The sequence below is a fragment of the Peromyscus maniculatus genome, chromosome 8 (genome assembly GCF_049852395.1).
Source record: "Peromyscus maniculatus bairdii isolate BWxNUB_F1_BW_parent chromosome 8, HU_Pman_BW_mat_3.1, whole genome shotgun sequence".
Classification (NCBI taxonomy): domain Eukaryota; kingdom Metazoa; phylum Chordata; class Mammalia; order Rodentia; family Cricetidae; genus Peromyscus; species Peromyscus maniculatus.
In genome coordinates this window covers 85,104,026-85,126,106 of record NC_134859.1, presented here as the reverse complement: position 1 = coordinate 85,126,106, position 22,081 = coordinate 85,104,026, and the positions used below count along the sequence as shown (strand labels likewise).

Here is a 22,081-nt window from a genome sequence, read left to right as displayed (position 1 = left end):
TTTGTTTTTCGAGACAGGGTTTCTCTGTGTAGTTTTGGAGCCTGTCCTGGAACTCTCTGTGTAACCCAGGCTGGCCTCGAACTCAGAGATCCGCCTGAGTGCTGGGATTAAAGGCGTGCATGCCGCCGCTGCCGCCGCCCAGCCTACTTTGTCTTTTTTGTGACTGTACTACAGTTTTTTTACAATCAGTTCCTGGCTGTCAGGTTTTAGTTTTTCCCCATTTGCTATAGTAACACAGCTAAGTGATTTTTTTCTTCTTTAAAGTCTTCTAACGAAGAATTATTTCATTAGAGTATCATCCTAGGCAGGAGTCATTGGGATGAACAGGTTAGGCAGAGTGTGGTGATACACATCTGTAATCCCAGCACTTAGGAAGGAAAAGCTGGCAATTCTGAGTTCAAGGACAGCCAGAGCTACATAGTAATACTCTGTCTGAAAAAAAAAAAATGAATAAGATAAATATTCTTGATTACTTTCAAACTTACAGAAAAATTACAGTGTGGAACCCAAGCTCATCCTTTTTGCTGGACATGGTGATACCTTCACCCTCTTGTAATCCCAGCATCCAGGAGTCTGAGACCCTGAGATCATGAGTTTGAGGCCAGCCTAAACTAAATATAGAGAACCTATTTACAGATAAGCAAACAAACAAAAAACTGGTTTTATGAACATGTAGGAAAGGAGGAAAAATTGACCCTTATAAATTGATGGTAGGGATGTAAAACTGGTACAGCAACTATGGAAAAAAAACAGCTTGGCAGTTCTCAAAAAGCTAAATTTAGAAATATCATATAATTAGCATTCCCACTTTTATAGTTAGAATAATAATAATAATAATTGGAATGAGAACTGGTAGGATGGTTCAGTGAGTAAAGCATTTGCCACCAAGCCTGAAGACCTGTATTTGATCCCTGGGACCCTCTGACCCTCCAAATAAATACATAAATATGATAAAGTAATTGAAATGGTTATAGCAGCATTAATAATAATAGTCAAAAAGTATAAATAACTCAATTGTTTATAAACTGAAGAGTAAACAATGCAGTATGTCCATACACTGGATTATTACTTTACCTTAAAGGATGAATTATGGATATGCTCTATAACAACCTCTATGTATGTTTTAAAACATGCTAATTGAAAGGAGTCAGACACAAAGACCTTGTTACTCTATTCCCATAATAGGAAATGTCCTGAGTAATCAAATCCATGGAGGAAGAACGCAGAGTGGTAGTTCCTGAGGCTGGGAGGAGGAGGAAGTAGTACCTGGGAATGTCTAGAAGATAGTGAGGTTTGGCCTTGCAGATAACTATGTGCCACAGTGTGTGGGGGGGAGTCTAAGGACTAAACTGGGCATTGGTTTCTTCGGTCTTCATGTGAATTCTGGGCATTGAGGTCAAGTCATCAAAGTGATTGGCAAGGGCCTTTACTACTGCTTGAAGGTAAAGCTTTGCTTAGCTACCAGATGATGTTCTGTAAGCAAATTTAATCATAGATTTTTATGACACCTTGTAGCATCCTATACAGCAGTTAAGACAACACTAGCATCTAAAACATTCAAGCTTCTGATAGTTCATTTGACCTAAAGCTGTTTCCAACTGCCAGTAATTAACTTGAGCTAAACAATATTGAGATTATCTCATGTAAAGTAATACACAAAAATAAACCAGGCTATTAGGCTGATTGGTTTAGGGACCTGCAAAGTTTTAAGTGAATTTCTTCCTATATTCTGTGGTAACTAGCCTCATTCTGGCTCCAGAGCTGCTTTTCCTTACATAATGGCTGCCAGCAAATACCGGATTACTCTTTCCTTGTTCGCTCTGGGTACAGAGGTAGTTAATATTGATCCCTAGTAAAGTCTTTTCTCAGATCTTAGCCCAATTAGCCTAATCCTGAACCAGTCACTATAACAAAGTGGATGCTGGCGAATCAGAGTGCCGCCACAGGCCAGGAGTCGCCTTCAGTTAGGGTTCTCCTAAGTGTCATTTCTCTCTGCCAGCCTTTTGATGGGTTTCGGATGGCACAAAGACATGTGTTGGCATGACAATATCTGGGCCTAGACAAAATATATAATGAATAGAGGTTTGTTTCTCAATAGTTTTGGAGACTGGGAAGTCCAAGATCAAGACAAAAGAGGTGCCACTGGTGTTGACCTTTTCAATACATTGTAACAATCAGAAGAAGGGCCGCTGGTGATGACCTTCTCAATACATTGTAACAATCAGACAGAAGAGGGCAGCTGGTGATGACCTTCTCAATACATTGTAACAATCAGAAGAAGGGCTTCTGGTTATGACCTTTTCAATACATTGTAACAATCAGAAGGGCTTCTGGTGATGACCTTCTCAATAATACATTGTAACAGTCAGACAGACAAGGGGAACCATTTTTTTTTCTTCCAAGCAGGGTTTCTCTTGTGTATCTTTGGCTGTCATAAAACTCACTCGCTGAGTACATCAGGCTGGCTTTGGACTCAGAGATCCACTTGCCTCTGCCTCCCTAGTGCTGGGATTAAACATGTGTGCCCAGCACATCCACTCTTTTATGAGGACCTTATCTCCTGATAAAAGCACTATCTATCCACTTCATGAGCTAACTACCTATATACTTTTTGTTGTTTGGTGTTTTGAGAAAGAGTTTTACCAATGTGGCTCTGACTTAGCCTCATGAGTGCTAAGATGAACTGCCGTACCAGGCTTACAGTCTAAATTTCTATGTGTGTTTTAGAACAGATGTAAACTTTATTTCTTATGCGGTTATAGAGTATAAATATTTATTTTGCTTGTTTGGTTTTTTGTTTACTTGTTTTTGTTTTGTTTTGTTTTGTTTTTGAGATATGATCTCACTATGTAGCCTTGGCTGGTCTGGAACTCAAGATATAGACCAAGATGGCCTCAAACTCATAGAGTTGGTTGTACATGTGTTTAGTTCAGTACTTGGGAGGCAAAGGCAGGTGGATCTCTGTGAGTTTGAGGTCAGCCTGGTCTACAGAGTGAGTATCAGGACAGCTAGGACTATGTAGAGAGACCTTGTCTCAAAAACACAAAACCAAAACCTCCTTGAGTCCATCTGCCTCTGCCTCCTAATTTTTTACTTTATGTATTGGGTGTTTTTCTTTTTTTACATCCATATGTGTACATGTGCATATCTGGTGCCTGCAGAAGCTAGAAGAGGGTATGGGATCCCCTCAAACTGGAGGTTTAGACACTCTGAGATGCCAGGACTGAAAACAGTCCTAGTTTTAGTTGGGGATCAAAGGTAATTTTCTTTTTTTCAGGTGAACAAGTAATAGATTTATCATTTTTATTGGAAAATAAGAATTCTAATAACTATGCCTTTACCTCAGTAAAACACTATCCTACTTTTTTGTTTTGTTTGAGACATGATCCCACTGTATAGCTCTGGCCCTTCCAGAACTCAGTATTGTAGACCAAGCTGGCCTCACACTCAGAGACCCACTCACCTCCCCAGTGCTGAGATCACAGGTGTGCAACACCACACCCAGCTGCTCACCCTACTTTTGGATTTCCTCAAGGGGAAAAAAAATCCCAGGGGCGTTCCTGATAATTGAATCTATGATCAGTCTGAGAAAGAGCTCCTGGAAAGGGCATGGGAGCGCTGCTTCTCTCCTGTTCTATAGCCTTTGATCTGCTCATTTTGTCCTTTGTGATCATTATAATGAACCTGTAAGTGTAAAAAGAAAAGTTTTACTTCCCAACACATCCACAGTGGCTGCCATTCCTTTTCCACAGAGCTTGGTTGTGGTGGCCTTTGCATAGAAAATGGGATTGCTAATTGCCCAATACGATCAGAGAGACTTGTCATTAGGACCCTACAACACATTATTTTACTTTATGGGGTATAGGTGTTTTGTCTGCATTTATGTCTGTGTACAGGTGTGCAGTGATTACAGAGGCCAGAAGAGGGCATTGCATCCCCTGGGGCTGGAGTCACAGGTGGTTGTGAGCTGTCACATGGGTGCTGAGAATCAAACCAGTGCTCTTTTTTTTTTTTTTTTTTTTTAGTTTTTTTTTTTTTTTTAATGTGTGCTTTGCCTTTATGTATGTATGTTCACCTTGTACATGTCTGATGTTCTCAGCAGATCCCCTGGAATTGGAGTTAAAGATAGTTGTGAGTCACCATGTGGGTGCTGGGAGTTGAACCCAAGTCCTCTGGAAGAACAAGTGCTCTTAATCCCTGAGCCATCTCTCAGCCCCTTCTGCTTCAATTTAGAGCAGTAGAACTACTTTCTAGGGCTGGAGGGATGGCTCAGAGGTTAAGAACACTGCTTGTTCTTCCAAAGGTCCTGAGTTCAATTCCCAGCAACCACATGGTGGCTCACAACCATCTGTAATGAGATCTGGTGCCCTCTTCTGGTGTGCAGGGGTGTGTGCAGACAAAACACTGTATACATAATAAATAAATAAATCTTTAAAAAGAAAAAAGAACTACTTTCTAGACAGTTCAACTTTGTAATACAGTTAATGAAGTTGTTAGTTGTTGCTATCGTTTAGATCTTGAATGTCTTCCAAAGGCCCGTGGATTGAAGCCTTGGTCCTTAGTCTGTGGCTCTGTTGGAGTGGGGAGCACTAGTGGCAGGACATCAGGTTATTGGGAGTGTGCCCTTGAGGGGACAGTGGTGGAATCCTGGCCACCACATATTCCCCTCATGTTACACATCAGCTCACCAATGGTCTAAACAACAGCACAGCCAAGGAACTGTATGATCGTCAGGTATTTAGTGCAGTGAGGGCACTGCACTACACAGTGCACGCTGAAGAATTTAATGTACTCTGTGAGGCTACCAGGTGTAAACTAAATAAGGCTTTTACATATCTCCTGAATATCATTGTGGTTCAAATAATGGTACTGAAAGTATCTAATAACAAGATCAGGTGGCTGCTATGGCCTCTCTTGATATATGACAAAGAGGATCATTTAAAAAACTTGAGAAAGCTGGACATGGTGGTATGCACCTTTAATCCCAACACAGGAGGCAAAGAGTGTCCTGTCTCTGTGTGATTTCAAGACCACCTTGGTCTATAGAGTCCTGGGATGACCAGGGCTACTTGGAAAGACCTTGTCTCAACCTCCCTCCACCCTAAAAAAGATAGAAAACCACACATGAGGTGGGCTTAGCAGTGGATCCAGGTTTGATTCCCAGCACCCATACTGTGGCTCCCAGCTACCCATTACTTCAATTCCCGAGGATATCTTGCTTTCTTCTGATGCCCGTAGGGACCAGGCAATATAGGATGTACATATACATTAATTCAGGTAAAACAATCATACTCAGAAAATAAACCATGAAACAAAACATGTGAGCTGGATATGGAGAGGCACACACTTTCAATCCCAGCACTTAGATGGCAGAGATAGATCTGTGTGAGTTGGAGGCCAGCCTGGGCTACATAGTGAGACCATGTCTTAGGAAAATGACGACAAATACATGAGACAGCCAGGTGTACACCTGTAATCCCCATCAGGAGACAGAGGCAGGAGAGTGGCCCTCCAGTTTGAGGCCAGCCTGCTGTTGCTGCTTACACTTTATTTTATCCTCGTCTCTCTTCAGGGGCTAGTGGGAAAGGGTGTGTATGTGTTGTGGGGATCAAACTCAGGTCTCTGAGCATGCAGGACACTCACTTTACCACCCAGGCCCAGTGGCACCCGTTTTCATTGGATTACCCCATCATCGTTGTTTCCTGGGCTTCTGTTGAGGTATTTTGCTGACATTGCGGGATCTAGAGCGGTATGTTTACTCACCCTGTTGTTCCTGGTCCTTGTAACTCAGTTGTCAGCCTCTTATGTGGAACAAACACAAATGTATCAGAAATCCAAGATGAGTCTGAATTAGGTGTGTGATCCCACACTTGGAAGGCTGAGGTAGGAAAATCACAAACTCAAGCCTGCTAGGGATACAGGGTGAGGGGAAGGTCAACCTGAGACCCTGTCTCAGAAAGTAGTAAATAGGGCTGTGGATTAACACAGAAGCAGAGCCTTTGTATAAGGGACATTTCTTGTAACAATTTAGTGCTATTGTTAGTTTTCCTTTTTTCTTCTTTTTTTTTTTTTTTTTTTTTTTTTTTTTTTTTTTGGTTTTTTCGAGACAGGGTTTCTCTGTGTAGCTTTGCGCCTTTCCTGGAGCTCACTTGGTAGCCCAGGCTGGCCTCGAACTCACAGAGATCCACCTGGCTCTGCCTCCCGAGTGCTGGGATTAAAGGCGTGCGCCACCACGCCCGGCTCCTTTTTTCTTCTTGACACAGTGAAACTAACTGAATAATCCAAACCACCGTCCATATGGTGCATACTTGTAATTCTGCATTCTAAGATGAGGTGGAAGGGTCAGGAGTTCATGGATAGCCTAGCTGCATAGTGAAAATTGTCCTACAGAAGAAAGAACATGAAAACAATGTTGGCATCAGAACGGAAAATCCTAAACGAAGTCCAGTGAAAAAGGGAATCAGAAACAGACTTCTCAACACATAGACACATTCTCTTCCAATGATTTCTGACAGAGGTGCCTTGGGAAAACATTAGCCACATGCAAAAGGATGAAATTGAACTGGAGAATGTAAATGTAGTTCAAAGGTGACTTGTGGGAAGCTTGCTCAAGGCCCTGTGTTTGATCCCAGCAGCACACACACAAAATGAAGTTAGAATCTTACTTTATACCATATCCAGTGTCTACCCCAATAGACACCCCCCCCAAAAAAAAACTAAGCATAAGACATAAAATTATAAAAATTTTAGAATAAAACAAGGGGGAAGGCTTCATAACATTGTACCTGACAATGATTCCTTGTATATGACACCACAAACTCGGGAAGTGAAAGAAAACTATGTAACTTTTTCTGCACATTGGAAGACGCTCCAGCAATAGTAAGGCAACCCTAAGAATGGAAGCAAATGCTTACCGTGTAGAGTGAAGGGCTGTAGTCTTGAATGCACAAAGAACTTCACAGTGCAACCACAGAACCCACAAACTACCTGGTTTTAAAATTACTACAGGACTTAAATGGGCGGTTTTCCAGAGGAAATGTGCAGATGGCCACACACCTCAGGAAATTCCAGAGCTTGGCTTGTGACTTGAATGAAGTACCTGGGAAGCCAAGGCAGAAGTGTCCTGAGTTTGAAGGCAACCTGGTCTACAGAGTGAGAGTCTGCCCCAAAACACCAACCACAAAGGCACAAAGAGATACCAGTTCTTATTTCATAGCCATTAGTGTGGCTGTTAAAAAACAAGAAATAATAAATGTTAACCAAGATGAAACAGTTAATTGGACTTTTTTTGCACTGGTATAGATGTTTAAAATGGTACAACTGATACATAACAGAATCACAATTGTGCAAAACAGTGGTCCAGAAATTCAACTCCTGAGTATGTACCTGAAATAATTGAAATCAGGGACTCAAACAGGTATTTGTGTACATAGGAACAGAATTCATAATAAGTAACACAAGTAACTGTGGATGGATATATAGAATACAGTATTTATATAAAGTGAATGAGTATTCAACCTTACAGATGAAATCATAGCAAGTACTTTGCCCAGAGAGAAAGTAGAATGGTGGTTGTCAAAGGCTGAGAGAAATAATGGAGAGTAATTGTCTAATAAAAACCAATGTTGAATGCTCTTGAACTATACACTTACATAGGTGGGTTAGTGGTTGGCCCTCAACTGCCATGTCATTCAATGTGGACAGAGTTATTTTTGCAGTTTGCTCAGGGTATGTTTGTATTTGTTTGAAAGAACTTCTGCCTCTGGATGATGGAGGTGTTCATGTGTGTATGATATTGTGTGTGCACTATTGTAGGTTAAATCCATGAGACTTTTCTTAAGCAGCTGTTAAGGGTGGAAAGGGGACAAAAGAGCGGACTAGAGGGATGACTGTGAGCAGTGTACAATGATATTCATAAAATACAAGGAAACCTATTATTTTGTACACTACAACTTTTTAATTAAAAAAACAAAAACTAGATGTGGTGTTTGTATACGTGTAAGCCTAGCACTCCAGAGGCTTTGGCAGGAGGTCATCCTGATCAACATAATGGGGATGGGCAGGAGAGAAAATGTATAAGACAGACTATAAGAAAAATGATACAAGTTTGTTCCCTCTCTTCTCTTCTTAGGATATTTTCTTTCCTGGATGTTGTTACCTTGTGTCGCTGTGCTCAGGTCTCCAGGGTAAGATGATGGTTGACATTAGAGGGACCTTTTCCCGGCTCTGAGGTGGATAGCCTCGGGAATTTTAGGTGCTACTTGTATTTTACAGAGAGATGATATTTTACTCCAAGTACGACATACATCCCATATGGTTCTGGGATGGATTCTGTTTTATGTACTGTTCCTAACATTTACATACTATAAACAAGGGGTACTTTAGTTGAAAGCATTGACTCAGCTAATTAAATAAGCTTGACTCAACAAATTATATAACAAAATCATATTTTGCTGGTTTTGTAGTTCATTTTACACCAGCACATAGACACGCATATGGATGTTTTAAAGACTCTTGAGTGTTTAATTCTTGTTATCTTCACATAGTCTTTCTTGGGCAGTGGTGGCGCACGTCTTTATTCCCAGCACTCGGGAGGCAGAGGCAGGCAGATCTCTGTGAGTTCGAGGTCAGCCTGGTCTACAGAGTGAGTTCCAGGACAGGCACCAAAACTACACAGAGAAACCCTGTCTCTGGGAGGGGGGGGGCAGTCGAGGAGGGAAAGTTGGAGTAGACCAGCACTCACGGAGTCCCATGAAGTCCCGGTCGTGTGTCAATGACACAGGTACCACTCCTGCTGCCACTGGATACGAACCCCAAAACCTTAATGTGGAAATCTCCCTTTATGGTAATCCTAAGGTAATTTCTCCACCCGAAAAGCTATACTTGGGTCTGCACATCTGTCATTTTGGAAACCGTCCGCAGTGTAGTGAGCTCTTTGTAGTTAGTGTCCCAGGAACTGTACGGTCTTTAAGTACAATTCTTACAGGTGAGCACATTTCCCTCTCTGACTCCATGTGAGCAGAAATCATCTTCCAGGGCTGTTCACAAGTGAGCTTTAATTGTGGATTTCATTTAAGGAAGGAAGGGAACCGTGCCAAATGTCATTAAATCTGGACCATTGGTGCATTGGTGTCTGTTGGTCTCGGTAATTAAGGGTTGTGTTGGGAGGGAGGTGTTGGCTCTTACAGTGCCGGCGTGCACCGGGCTAGACCTATCACTGAGCCACACTGCCAACACTTTGAGGGTTTCTTGTTTTGTTTTGTTTTGTTTTTTAATGCAGACTCTAGGGAGGAACCTGTCATTCCTAATTTTAGGCTGAGTTCTGCATGCTTCCTTCTCCCTGAAGAACCTGGCAAGGACTACCACACAGAGATATATTTAGTTCAGGAATCTCCTAAACATGTGGTTTTTAAGTTTTATTTGTTACTTCTATGGCTAGCTATTTAGAAGACAGAACAAAACAAAACAAACAAACAAACCACTGGAAAAATCTGAAGGCACAAAGAGAAAAGTATCATCGACCACATGAGAACCTGACCTAGTTTTAGAATAGCTTCTTGCTTCCCGTCTCGCCGACATGTTTCTTACTGATCGTATGACCATTACCCCTGGGCTTCTCAGAATATCTAGAATTTTGTTTAGAAATTTTGAAGAAAAGTGGGACATGGTGACCCAAGCCCTTAATCCCAGCACTGGGGAGACAGAGGCTGAGGGGTCTCTAAGAGTTCAAGGTCACTCAGGGCTACACAGTGAGACTCAGTATCAAATAAAATTCTTTCAGAGAAATGGCTATAAGTATAACCTATATTAAATTGCTTCTTAAATTTGTTGTAATAAAGAATATTCTAATACTAGGTGGTGGCAGCGGCGGCGGCGGCAGCAGCGCACGCCTTTAATCCCAGCACTAGGGAGGCAGAGACAGGCAGATTTCTCTGAGTTCAAAGCCAGCCTGGTCTACATGGTGAGTTCCAGGACAGCCAGGGCTAGGCTACACAGCAAAATCCTGTCTTGAGTGTCTTGGGTTTGAAGATACCCCTGGGCTGCATAGTGAGACCTTGTCTCAAACACACACAAATAGTTTGTACATTTATCGTTCTGAACAGTACATGGCTTTTATTATTTAATTAGGGGAAGCCTTTAAAGGCTTTAAAATACCAAATGATCTACAACAAATTATCTCCTACTGAAGTCTTTTTTCACCCAATCCTAACAAATTTTCTTGCTGCCTCCAGTTTATTGACTAGATAGCTAAACAGTGTTAAGTTGGCAGCTTTAAAATTATCACCGAGTCCTGGGCCTGGCATCCTAGGGCTGTGAGGCTGAAGCAGGAGATTAAGGGTTGGAGGTCGAGCTGGCCTGCACAATAAGACCTTCCCGAGAACCAACAATTCAAACTGCAGCTTAGTGGTAGAGTGCTTGTCTAATGTACAAGGCCCTGGATTTGATCCCAGCGTGACAAACAATAAAATGAAGCTGTCACTGAGTCTAGTTGGACAGAGTCAGGTTGGACAGAATACTGGTTAATTATAAAGCACAGCTAAGTGAGTCCGTTGACCGAGGAAAACACAGTTAGAGAGAAAGATGGTGGAGCAGACGCCCTGCCCGCCTCCCGCCTCCCCAGTGCTGCACCGCCAGGTGGGGTGCTTGGAGATCCTGTTGGGAGGGACTGAGGAAGGTTCAGGTCGTTCTCAACTACTTGTTAGTTGAATTAGGAATTTAAATATTGCTAGTTTCTGTTTTCATTTTAACCGCTGCTCATTCTATCTCTTCTTATTCAAAATAGGCTTGGAATGTCCTGGCTCTGGACGGCAGTAACTGGCAGCGAATTGACCTGTTTGATTTCCAGAGGGATATTGAGGTATAATTACGTGGTGTGTGGCCCCATTTCTTTCATTAGTAGTTACAACTCTAATCCTAGACATAGGAATCTTCACTTTTCCTCTGAAGAAATTATTTTTGATACAGCTAAACTTGTTGAAGCCCTCCGTGTCCTCAAGAAGATTTTCTTAGGTGGACGTGATGACACAGGCCTTGAATTTCAGCAGAGTCAGGCAGATCAATATGAGCTGGAGGCCAGCCTGGCTGCACAGTGAGACTGTGTCTCAAAACAAAACAACAACAAAAAGTGTTTATTCAGGTTGGGGAAGAGAGTACGAGGATTTGAACCTAGGGCCTCATGTGTGACAGGCCACACCCTGCCACTGGCTTGTTTTTTTTACCCCTAATTCCCTTCAGTTTTTTGAGGATAAGCGGACTTTAATAACATTCGTTCTGAACGGAGACCGAAAGGGTTTGTTTTGTAGTTTTGTGTTTGCTCATGTAAAGCAGGTTATTTTACATTAATTTATTGAATGGTCAGGAGGTTTTGGATGATAGTTGTGTTTGTTCTTGATGTGTATTTTGGTTATTGGAGGAACAAAAATGGAGATAGTTTTTTTATGGAAAATGAAAAGTGGGTAAAACTAAAATTATTAAATTGTTTTTACTAATGAGGGATGATTTTCTTGTGTGTGTGTGTGGGGTCTTTCTCCCCCCATTTTAGTATACTTTTAGTATAGCTTGTTACCTCTAAATAAAAAAGTGTAACAGCATCCAGGCATGCACATGCTATAATCCCAGCACTTAGAGACAGAGCCCCAAAGCTCAGAAAGATGTTGTTCAAGGTCGGGGTGAGAGATGGCTCAGTTGATAAAGTCCTTGCCATCCAAGCATATGAGGACCTGAGCTCAGCTCTCCAGCATCTGTGTACAAGTCAGGAGTAGAGGTACACCAGACTGAGGGGGTGGAAGCAAAGACAGATGCATCCGAGGAGCTGGCTGGCCGGCTACTCTACCAGTGTGGAAGCTCCAGGTTCAGGGGAAGCTTATTTCAAAAAATAAAATGAAGAAGCAATTAGAGAAGACATCCCGACCTGCACAGGCAAGTGCTCCTGCACACATATGCATGCACCACACAAAGTTCAAGTTCATCCTCAGCTACGTAGTAACCATACTAGCCTTGAGTAGAGGAGATGTGTCTCAGAATCAACGAAAATCAGGCTGAAAAGATGGCTCAGCAGTTAAGAAGAGCACTGGCAGCTCTTCTAGGTTTGAGTCCCAGCGTCCACATGGCAGTTCACAAACAACCCTCTTTAACTCCAGTTTCAGGGAATCAGGCTCCCTCTTCTGGCTTCCACAGGTACTGCATACATGTGATGCACAGTCATACGTGCAACTAGAATCCATACACATACAATTCAAACAAACAAACAAACAAAAACACTAACGTTATACCATTATGCTGCATTTACTTCACAATTCTCTTTATGCATATATATACTTAAAAAACATGACCCACAGAATCATTTGGCAAGATGGTAATTGCTCATGGAGTTCCTGCTATCTGCCATAGTAAGTGTTTTAAAGGACACAGAAGTCAGCGTGGAAGGTTATGTCCTTCCGTATCTGGGTTTGAACCCAAGCGACCCATCTACGTGCATAGAAACTCTGCCAGAACCAGACAGCACCGGTCCTCAAATACAGGCTGCCCTGCCTTTGACCAAAGAAGACAGACCGCAGTTGTGTTCTGAGCAGAGAGATTAATCAGAAAGACTTTCTCAGAATAAGGTGACATTTTCACAGGAAGAGGTTTTATTTAGAAGCTTTTCTCTTTGTTTATAAATTGATTTAAAACAAAACAACAAGGATGTGTTCTCGTCAAAAGAAGTAACGTAGGCCGTCTTTTTGCTTAACTGTCTCTTTATAGGGCCGAGTAGTAGAAAATATTTCAAAACGATGTGGAGGCTTTTTACGAAAGTTAAGTCTTCGTGGGTGTCTTGGAGTGGGAGACAATGCATTAAGGTAAGAAAATAAATCTGTGTAAAAATAACTTTGACCTCTTAGATTGAAATCAAGACAGCACCTACTCACTCAGAAAAGGCTAAAGTAGATTTTAAATTCCTAAGCTGTTAAAAATGTAAGCACAGACATTGGTTGTAACAAAAATATCTAATAGGAAGTGGGGGCTGGGGTGTTGTGGCATACTGTGATAATCCCAGGTTAGCGTGTTTGAGGAGGAGGCTAAGTTTGAGTCCGCCTGGGCTACATAGCCCGCAGAATAGAAAAGTGTTCCACATTAAAATAGTTCTTTGGGGACCTTGAATAAATTTTTTTTTTAGGCTTTTGTTAACTCAAAGATAAAATTATTTAGCTTTTATTAACACAAAGATCAACATTTAGCCCCAAAAATTAAGAAGTTAAGGCGGAAGGATTGCAAGTTCAAGGTCAGCCTGGGCTGTGCAGTAAGACCCTTCTGAGAACCCTGGAAGAAGAAACTGTTCACAGCTTTAAAGAACAGTGTGTGGTGGGAAATCCATTTCTTTCCACCCACCAGCTGTTGAGCTCATATTCATACCTCACACACCAAGTCCCTAAGTTGGTTTGTTTTTCCTCCACCCAACAGCCAGTTCTTGGATTTTGCAGATCCTGGCTGGCTATTTCCATTCACTGCTGACACCAACTGTCCGCAGGCTGCCAGCTCAGTGCCAGGAGTCAGCCTCTACTTGAGATGCCAGTTGCAAGCCCCACATTACTCTGCACAAATCAGTGTTACCGTGACTCTTCTCAGATTGTCGACTTGGCTACAATGAGTCCTACAGTTCAGGAAAGCACCTTAGGTACTAGTAACAGTCCGTTAGAGAGCGCGTAAATGAGTAGCCAGAGGAAGTGCCGCCCAGGGCAAGCTTTAGAAGGGACTGGAGCACAGGGGCACCTGTCCTTGGGGAGTTGGGGCCTGCCACCCTCCCCTCACACTAACCCAGAGGCTCTGGTCCCATTGTTTAGTGGTTTTATGGAGGTTGTATTATTATAAAGACATAAAGACCAAATATGAGAACAAATGCTGCTCCTCTGACCTGTCACTAAGGAAATTACAAGGGTCTGAGGATCTCTGTCCTAGTAACTAGGAGTAAAAACCAAGTATGTATTTTGCATATTATGGTATCATAGATGCCAACAACCAGAAGTACCAATGGTAATGCCTCTTTATATCTAGAATTTTGTCCACCTTATTTATAACCTTTAACTTTTCTTTCCCCATACAGGACTTTTGCACAAAATTGTAGGAATATTGAAGTACTGAATCTAAATGGGTGTACAAAGACAACAGATGCGTAAGTATTGAGTTTTAGGAGGATATTTCATAGTCCATAGTCTGTCCTACTCCAGCTGTGACTGTAGGCTAGTGAACACATTGAATTAAGTTTTCTTGATTTTGAACAAGTTTTTGTTGGGCTTATGATGCCAGGGATGAAGCCAGGGCCTTGCAGTGTTACCACTAAGCTACATCTCTAGTCCTAGAAGAAGAATTTTAAAAAGAAAAAATGAAAGTAGAAGTGGAATAGGAGCTGGGTGGTGATGGCTCACGCCTTTAATCCCAGCACTTGGGAGGTAGAGGCAGGCGTATCTCTGAGTTCGAGGCCAGCCTGGGTTACAAAGCAACTTTCAGGACAGCCAACCAGGACTGTTACACAGAGAAACCCTGTCAGAAACCAAAAAAAAAGAAAAAAAAAGAAAGGGAATAGGAAGCTTATTTTTGAACTCATCTTTGATACTTAAAGTACAACTTAAAACTGCAGTTAATGTAGATACTGTAGGGCTAATTATCAAAAGCCACATAATAGGTAATTCTATAAAAAGATTAAAACTGTAAACACAGACCTAAACAGATAATATCATTAAAAGAAAATGACTGTGCCTTTTTTAAAAAAAGTTAACATAATCCTTCATCTTTGAGAATCTTCCAGTCAACAAGAGATGCACAAGTTGACATGAAAAACTTCCACACAAGACTGAAACAAGAGGACTAGTTTGAGGTTGAGGCCAACCAGGCTACAGTGAGACCTTGTCTCAAAAACATGAAAAAAAAAAGACTGAAATATAAGAGACTTGCCTAGGATATGTGTAAGGCCTTGAGTTTGATCTCTAGCACCACCAAAAACAAGAGAAAAATTACAGGGCTAAGAATATAGCTGGGGGCGGGGGGCACTGGAGAAATGGCTCGCGGGTGAGAGCACCAGGTATATAAAATAAAATTTAAAAAAACCACACAGCTCAGTGGTAAGGTATGTGCTGCATGCCTCAGGTCTTGGGTTTGAGCCCTAGCACTGAGTTCTATTAATAAGTATTTCTAAACTGATTAGGGTTTTTCAGAAAACTTTTTGTAAGGTTTTTTGTTTTGTTTTGTTTTGTTTTGTTTTGTTTTGTTTTGTTTTGTTTTGTAGACAGGGTTTCTCTGTGTAGTTTTGGTGCCACTCTGTAGCCCAGGCTGACCTCGAACTCACAGAGATCTGCCTGGCTCTGCCTCCCCAGTGCTGGGAATAAAGGCGTGTGCCACCACAGGCTTGTAAGGATTTTTAAAGATTAATTTATTTATTATGTTTTGCCTGCTGGCCAGAAGAAAGATCCCATTACAGATGATTGTGAGCCACCATGTGGTTGCCGGGAATTGAACTCAGGACCTCTGGAAGAGCAGCCAGTGCTCTTAACCCCTGAGCCATCTCTCCAGCCCCCTTAAGGTTTACTTTTATTGATATATTTATATATCTATTTGACTGTATCAAGGTGTAGTAACATATGCTGTAATCCCAGGATTTGAGAGGCAGAGGCAAGAATAATCTCCAGTTTAAGGCCAGCTTTTGAAATATGAAACCCTGTCTCAAAAACAAAAGCAATATAGGAAGAATGTTATATGTGTCTATAACCCCAGTGCTACGTGTTTGGGAGGTAGAAGGTGGATCATGAGTTCAAAAGCAACCTCTGCTACATAGTGAGTTCCATGCCAGCCTGAACTACAATGAGATTCTGTCTCAAACAAAACAAAAATGGGGTGGAAGAGGGACAGGTCTCAAAGCTGTCCATGGAAACTGAAAGCAAATGCCGTAACTCAGAAAGAAATTACCTCTACTGACTTTTCTTTTGTTCAGTGCTGGTGGTAGAACCCATGGCCTAGTGTGCTGGTCATGTGCTACAAACACTGAGAGCCCATCACCAGCTTCAGCTGTTAACTCTTGTGGTGGCCATTCTTATCCATCTCATTGACCCCTCCTACTGATTTATCCTCTATGATTTTGTCATTACTTGAAAGTAAAAAAAAAGTCCTAGACAAGGTATTTAATCTATAAATATTTTAAATTAGATTTACATCTTAAAGATCAAGGCCTTTTTATTGTCTTTAGATCTAACCCAAAGCCTTGTGCATGTTAGGCAAGCTCTACCATTGAGCTAAAACCCTGACTCTGAGTCTGAAATACTTGCCTGGGGCTCCTGGCCCACCAGTTCTGTGAGAAGCTCTAAGTAGTTACTAAACAAGGTAGATTATAAAAACCAGCAGGTTTGGAGTTGCTGCGTAGGTGGGCTCACCCGATTGGAACATTATCAATTAAAGTGACAATAAGGAGAGCCACGGGTTTTTTAGCTTGAAGCTGTGGGTGAGTAAAGTTCAGGATGGAACAGGCAGGGAGGCAGCCTCAGGGCCATGCTCCCTGGGCTGGAGAGATGCTCTTGTAGAGGACCCAGACTCAATTTAGCACACTCACTTGTGGCTTGCAACCTTGAATAACTCCAGTTCCCGGGATCTGGCACCCTCTTCTAGCTCTGTAGAGGAATAGACATGCACCCAGTGCACTTACATTCAGGCAGACACATAAGATAAAAACAAATAAATTTAAAAAAAGAAGAAAAACCCTCATACCTTTATTTGGCCAGAGGCTATGTTCATGGGTAGCTGAGATCAGAATGAACACAAGGTAACCGTGTATTCCTGGTTGGTAGAGCTTAGGCAAACGTAAAAGAATACAAGGAAAACAGGGATACGTGGAAAGAGCCTGCACTTTGAATGTCCTCTCTGGCCCACATGTGTGCTGTCTGCATAGCATAGAAGCTGTACTCACAGGGACAGGACACTTAGGACAAAGAAGTAAGGAAGTCAGGAAACAAAAAACAGAGTAGAAACACCAGCAGCCTCAAGGCTCTGGATGAAACAGACTTCACTTAAAGCCTCCAGACTATACTAGACAAATAAATAATGAAACTCCCTTGGGAAAAATAGAATCCAGTCAGCAGGTGGAAATTATTTAAGAGGATGTGCTCTAACCCCAGCACTTCGGGAGGGAGAGAGGTGAGGGGTTCTGGAGGTTAAGGCCAGCAAGACTACTTTGACCCTTTATCAAAAACACAAAAGAGGACTTGGTATGCAGCTCGTTGCTGGAGTGACCAGCATGTATGAATCCCTGGACTCAATCTCTGGCCACACACAAACAAAGAAACACTCAAGTATGCTAAAAAATATAAAGATGGGTGGCTAGGCATGGTTGTTAATGCTTTAATCCCAGCACTCAGGCAGAAGCAGGCCGATCTTTGTGAGCTAGAGTCCAGCCTGGTCTATATAGCAAGATCTTATGCGACCCCTGAAGGGCTACAGAGTAAGACCCTGTCACCCCCCAAAATATACATAAATAAGAGAATGTAAAATGTTGTCTGTTCAAACAGAACATTCTACCCAGTTATGCAGATCGGCCCATGATTGCAGAGTACACATTGTTTTCTAGCACACTTAGACCATAGTCCTGAATGGACCATAGTCCGAGGACTAAACAAGCTTAATAAGTTAAGATTAAAACAATCAGCAGATGTTCTCTTTCTATAACTAGAGAGCTAAAGTAGAGATCTTCAACAGAAGAAAATCTGAGAAAATACCAAGAATTTAAAAATTAAGCAATATACATCTAAACCCAGAAATTCAAAGACAAAAAAATTCTTAAGTCTTTTGAGCTGAATGGAAATAGCTAGCCAGGCATGATGATTCATACCTGTCATCTCTGCACTTGAGAGGCTGAGGCAGGAGCATTGCCTTGCATTTCATACCAGCTTGGGCTACAGTGATTACACAACTTGTCCATGAAACTCTATCTCAAAAAAGAACAAAACAAAAAAGAAACTAAATACAATTTCACATATCATAAAAGGGGAATTTTCTTTTAACTGAATAAGCATAAAAACAAAACCAAGCCAGGCATCGTAGTCCATGCCTTTATCCCAGCGCTTGGGAGGCAGAGGCAGGCAGATCTCTGATTTTAAGGCCAGTCTAGTCTACAGAGCGAGTTCCAAGACAGCCAGGGATATGTAGAGAAATCCTGTAAAACAAAACACAACAAAAAAAACCAAAAAAACCAAAAAACAAAAAACCCACGAGCAACAACAAAAACCATGAAACCATTCTTAATTTGTGTGCAGTCTTAGGAGACTACAACAAGGCATTCTGTTAAAATACTATTTTAAGCGAATAATTTTAGGGGAATTTTCCTTGTTTGATATGTGCCTGACAAGGGAGCCCACACCTTAATCTCAGCACTCGGGGGGTTGAGGTGGAAGAATTAAGGTGCTCTGGGCTCCATAGCAAGTACCAGGCTGGCCCAGGCTACATAATCCAAACATACCTACATAGGAGGCTGAGACAGAGGAAGGACAGTTCAGGTTTTACTTAGGCACAGAGTGAGGTCAGGTCAAGGTCAGCTTGGGTAACTCAATACCCAGTCACAAAAAAATAAAATACCTAGAGATATGAGAGACATAAATCAATGATGGAACCCTACCCTAGCACTGTGAGGCCTTCAGTTTAACCCCCAGTTCTATGAAAGAAAAGACAAATGTGCTGTTGTGTTCCCTCTCTGTAACCCAGTCTAGCCTGAGCCCTTCTGCATAGCCTTCCCAAAGTCTAGATGGTGGCTGTGTGCCACCACACCCTGCTGTAACATTTTACTTAATGGTGAAAGACTTTTTCCCCTCTATGGGCTGGGGTAGGACAGGTAGAATACAACAGGTATTAAACCCAGGTTCTGAAGTACATTCAATAAGCACCCTTGTCACTGGGGGAAACTCCCAACCCACTCTGTTTCTAGTCCACACTGCACTGGAGCATCTGGCCAATGCAGGGAGTTTGGGGGTATTAATTTTTTTTTTGGTTTTGTGTACACAGGGTTTCTCTGTGTAGCCCTGGCTGTCCTGGAACTCTTGCTGTAGCCCAGGCTGGATTCAAACTCAGAGATCCACCTGCCTCTGCCTCCTGAGTACTGCAATTAAAAACGTGTGCCACCATGCCTGGCTAGAGGTTTTGTTTTTTAATACATCTGGACAGATGGAAAATAAGTGAGCAAATAGAAACAGTGAAGTAAAAAACCTTATTTATGGGTAATAATCCTACAAATCTGTTCATGCAGAATCATAAACTCGGGCCAGGAGAGATGGCTCAGCAGGGAAGAGAGGGTGCCGCTGTTCCAGCGCTGCGTCTGGCACCACATTCAACTCGAGGAGATCCGATGCCACACACACACACACACACACACACACACACACACACACACACACACACACACGGTTTTGAAACTTCAAGACAGTCATAGGCAATTCAGAGGTGGCTGTGTATACCTATAACCAAAAGATCAGGAGTTCAAGGCTAGCCTCAGGTATGTGAGATGATAAAGTTACTGTGGTGGGTGGGTGTGGTGATTCATGTCTTTAACCCCAGCATGGAAGTCCAGGCAGATGGATATCTAAATTTGAGGCCAACCTGGTCTACATAGTGAGTTTCAAGACAGCAAGGGCTACACAGAGAAACCTGTCTTGAAGAAACTAAAAAAATAAATGAATGATTTTAAAAATCATAAACCACCAAAAGAATGCTACTGTTCATGAACAAGTTTGAAAAGCTCCTTATTGCCAGTGAGTTGACTTGTGGGGTACAGCAGCACTGCTGTGCAAACCTAAGGACCTGGGTTCAACCCCTGGGGCCCAAAGCTGGCCTGTGACATCCAGACATACCAAAGCACATCTGTGCCCACACTCAATAATTATGCAAATAATAATAATATCTTTAGCATTTAGTCCCAGCACTCAGGAGACAGAGGCAGGAGAACTCTATGAGTCTGAGGCCAGCCTGGTCTACAGATCCAGTTCCAGGACAACTAAACCTATACAAAGAAACCCTGTCTCAAAAAACAAACAACAACAACAACAATAATAATAATTCTCTAGATAGAAGATCAATATTCAAAAAATTATGTTTTTATACATTAGTGATAAAATGAAAAAATGAAATTTAAGAAAAAAGTTTCAAGTTAGGAAGCATGAAACATGCTTGTAATCTTGGCACTTAGGAGGTTGGAGATGAGATTAGCAAATTAAGACTATCCTTGGTGACATAGTGAGTTTGAGGCCAGCCTGTGCTACTTGAGACCCTGCTGTCTTAAGCAAAAACAAACAAGGCTTGGAGCTTGGAGAGATGGATCAGTCAGAACAGTACTGATACCTGAGTTCGGTTCTCTAAAACCCACTTTATAAAGCTGGAAGTGGTGGCACACACTTGTGGAAGAAGAGACAGATTCCTGGGACTCAGTGTCCGGCAGCCTAGTCTCCTGGGTGAGCTCTTGGCCACTGAGAAATCTTGTCAAGAAAGGTGACTAAAGAACAGCACCCAAAGTCCCGTGGCCACCACATCTGTGCGTGGGCACACACACAAAGGCAAACTCACCAAGATTTCTCTTAAAAAGGAATGAGTGTCTACAAATAAATGCAGTGAAGGATGTACAAGCTCTCTACACTGAAAACTTGCAAACCTTGCTAAGAGCAAGTAAAGAACTTAAAATGGAGGAATTCGCTTATAGAGTCCATGCAGTTCCCACAAAACCTCAGCAGGCTTTCTTCTTTTTGTTTTTCTTTTTTTGTTTTGGTTTCTCTGTGTAGTCCTAGTCCTGGATGGAACTCACTCTGTAGACCAGGCTGGCCTTAAACTCACAGAGATTTGCCTGCCTCTGCCTCCTGAGTGCTGCGATTAAAAGCTTGTGCCACCACCGCCTGGCTGACTTACTTTTCTTTTTTAAAACTAACTAATTTAAACTTTTATGGGCACACAATATATAAAACTGTTAAGTGAAGCCCTCAGAGAAGTTAGCTCCCCAGTGATGTCTCATTCTAAACATGACAGTGGTCCCTGCAAGGGAGGCAGACTCTGCACATCCGGTTGGAAACACTGTCTCAAAAATGCAAAGCAAACAAATAACGAAGCCTGAGGCCAAAAAGGGAGATGGAAATAATAATAATAGAATATTGGAGACTGATGAGAACTTCGTTTCTGGGTACCCTGAGGGCATGTGGCACTTGGCAGGCTGAGACAGGAGGAGTATGTTAGTTGAAGGCCAACCTGAACTACAGTGTAAGACCTTGCCTCAAAAAAAGTTTTCTCTGTTTCCATTTCTGGCCCACCTTTCTTTCTGTGCTGATAGTGCACCTGCCAACATGGTGAAATACTCCTAAGACCCACATGCCTTTCTACAAGAAATACAGCAGGCCCCAGACTGAGCCTGTTTCCACAGAAAAGTTAAAGCTGCAGCTGTGTGAGGCCTATGTTAATCCAGCAGGAGATCTGGCAAGCGTTGGACCCAGTTCTACACCAGTTTTATGAAGAAGACAAAGTCATGAGCTTGTGTGTATATGTCTGTGCACCGCATTGGAGCTGGTGCCTGTGGAGGCCAGAAGAGGGCATCAGATCCCCTAGAACTGGGGTTACAGATGGTTGTGAACCACATTAAACCCAGGTCCTCTAGAAGAGCAACCAGTACTACATATATACATTTATTTTTATTTCATGTGCATTGGTGTTTTGCCTGCATATATGACTGTGTGAGGGTGTCGGATCCCCTGGAACTGGAGTTACAGACAGCACTGAGCTGCCGTGTGGGTGCAGGGATCTGAACCCAGGTCCTCTGGGAGAAGAGCAGCTACTGCTCTTGTCCACCGAGCTATCTCTCCAGCCCCACAACCGGTGCTTTTAACTGCTGATTCATGTCTCTAGTTACAAGCTTATATATCCTTTAAAGTATTTGTGGGCTCATCATGGCTGCGCAAGCCCGATGATTGGAGTTTGATCCCCAGAAACCATGGTGGAAGCAGAAAAACAACTCCTAAAAGTTGTCCTCTGACCTCTCCATAAGGGCTGTAGGGTATGCTTTGATACATGTATACATACACATATACATCATATATATGTGAAA

The 22,081-nt window shown here is 42.2% G+C and overlaps 1 protein-coding gene across 4 annotated transcripts in view; it reads left to right on the top strand.

Moving 5' to 3' along the window:
• The window catches only part of Fbxl20 (F-box and leucine rich repeat protein 20), a 68,401-nt gene that overhangs the window by 28,697 nt on the left and 17,623 nt on the right, over positions 1-22,081 (top strand). For all 4 annotated transcript variants that reach the window (XM_006971849.4, XM_016007304.3, XM_016007329.3 and 1 more), the window contains exons 3-6: positions 8,132-8,186; positions 10,784-10,858; positions 12,745-12,839; positions 14,081-14,149. In XM_006971849.4, the coding sequence (XP_006971911.1) occupies positions 8,132-8,186; positions 10,784-10,858; positions 12,745-12,839; positions 14,081-14,149 (294 nt within the window). The remainder of the gene's footprint in view (positions 1-8,131; positions 8,187-10,783; positions 10,859-12,744; positions 12,840-14,080; positions 14,150-22,081) is intronic.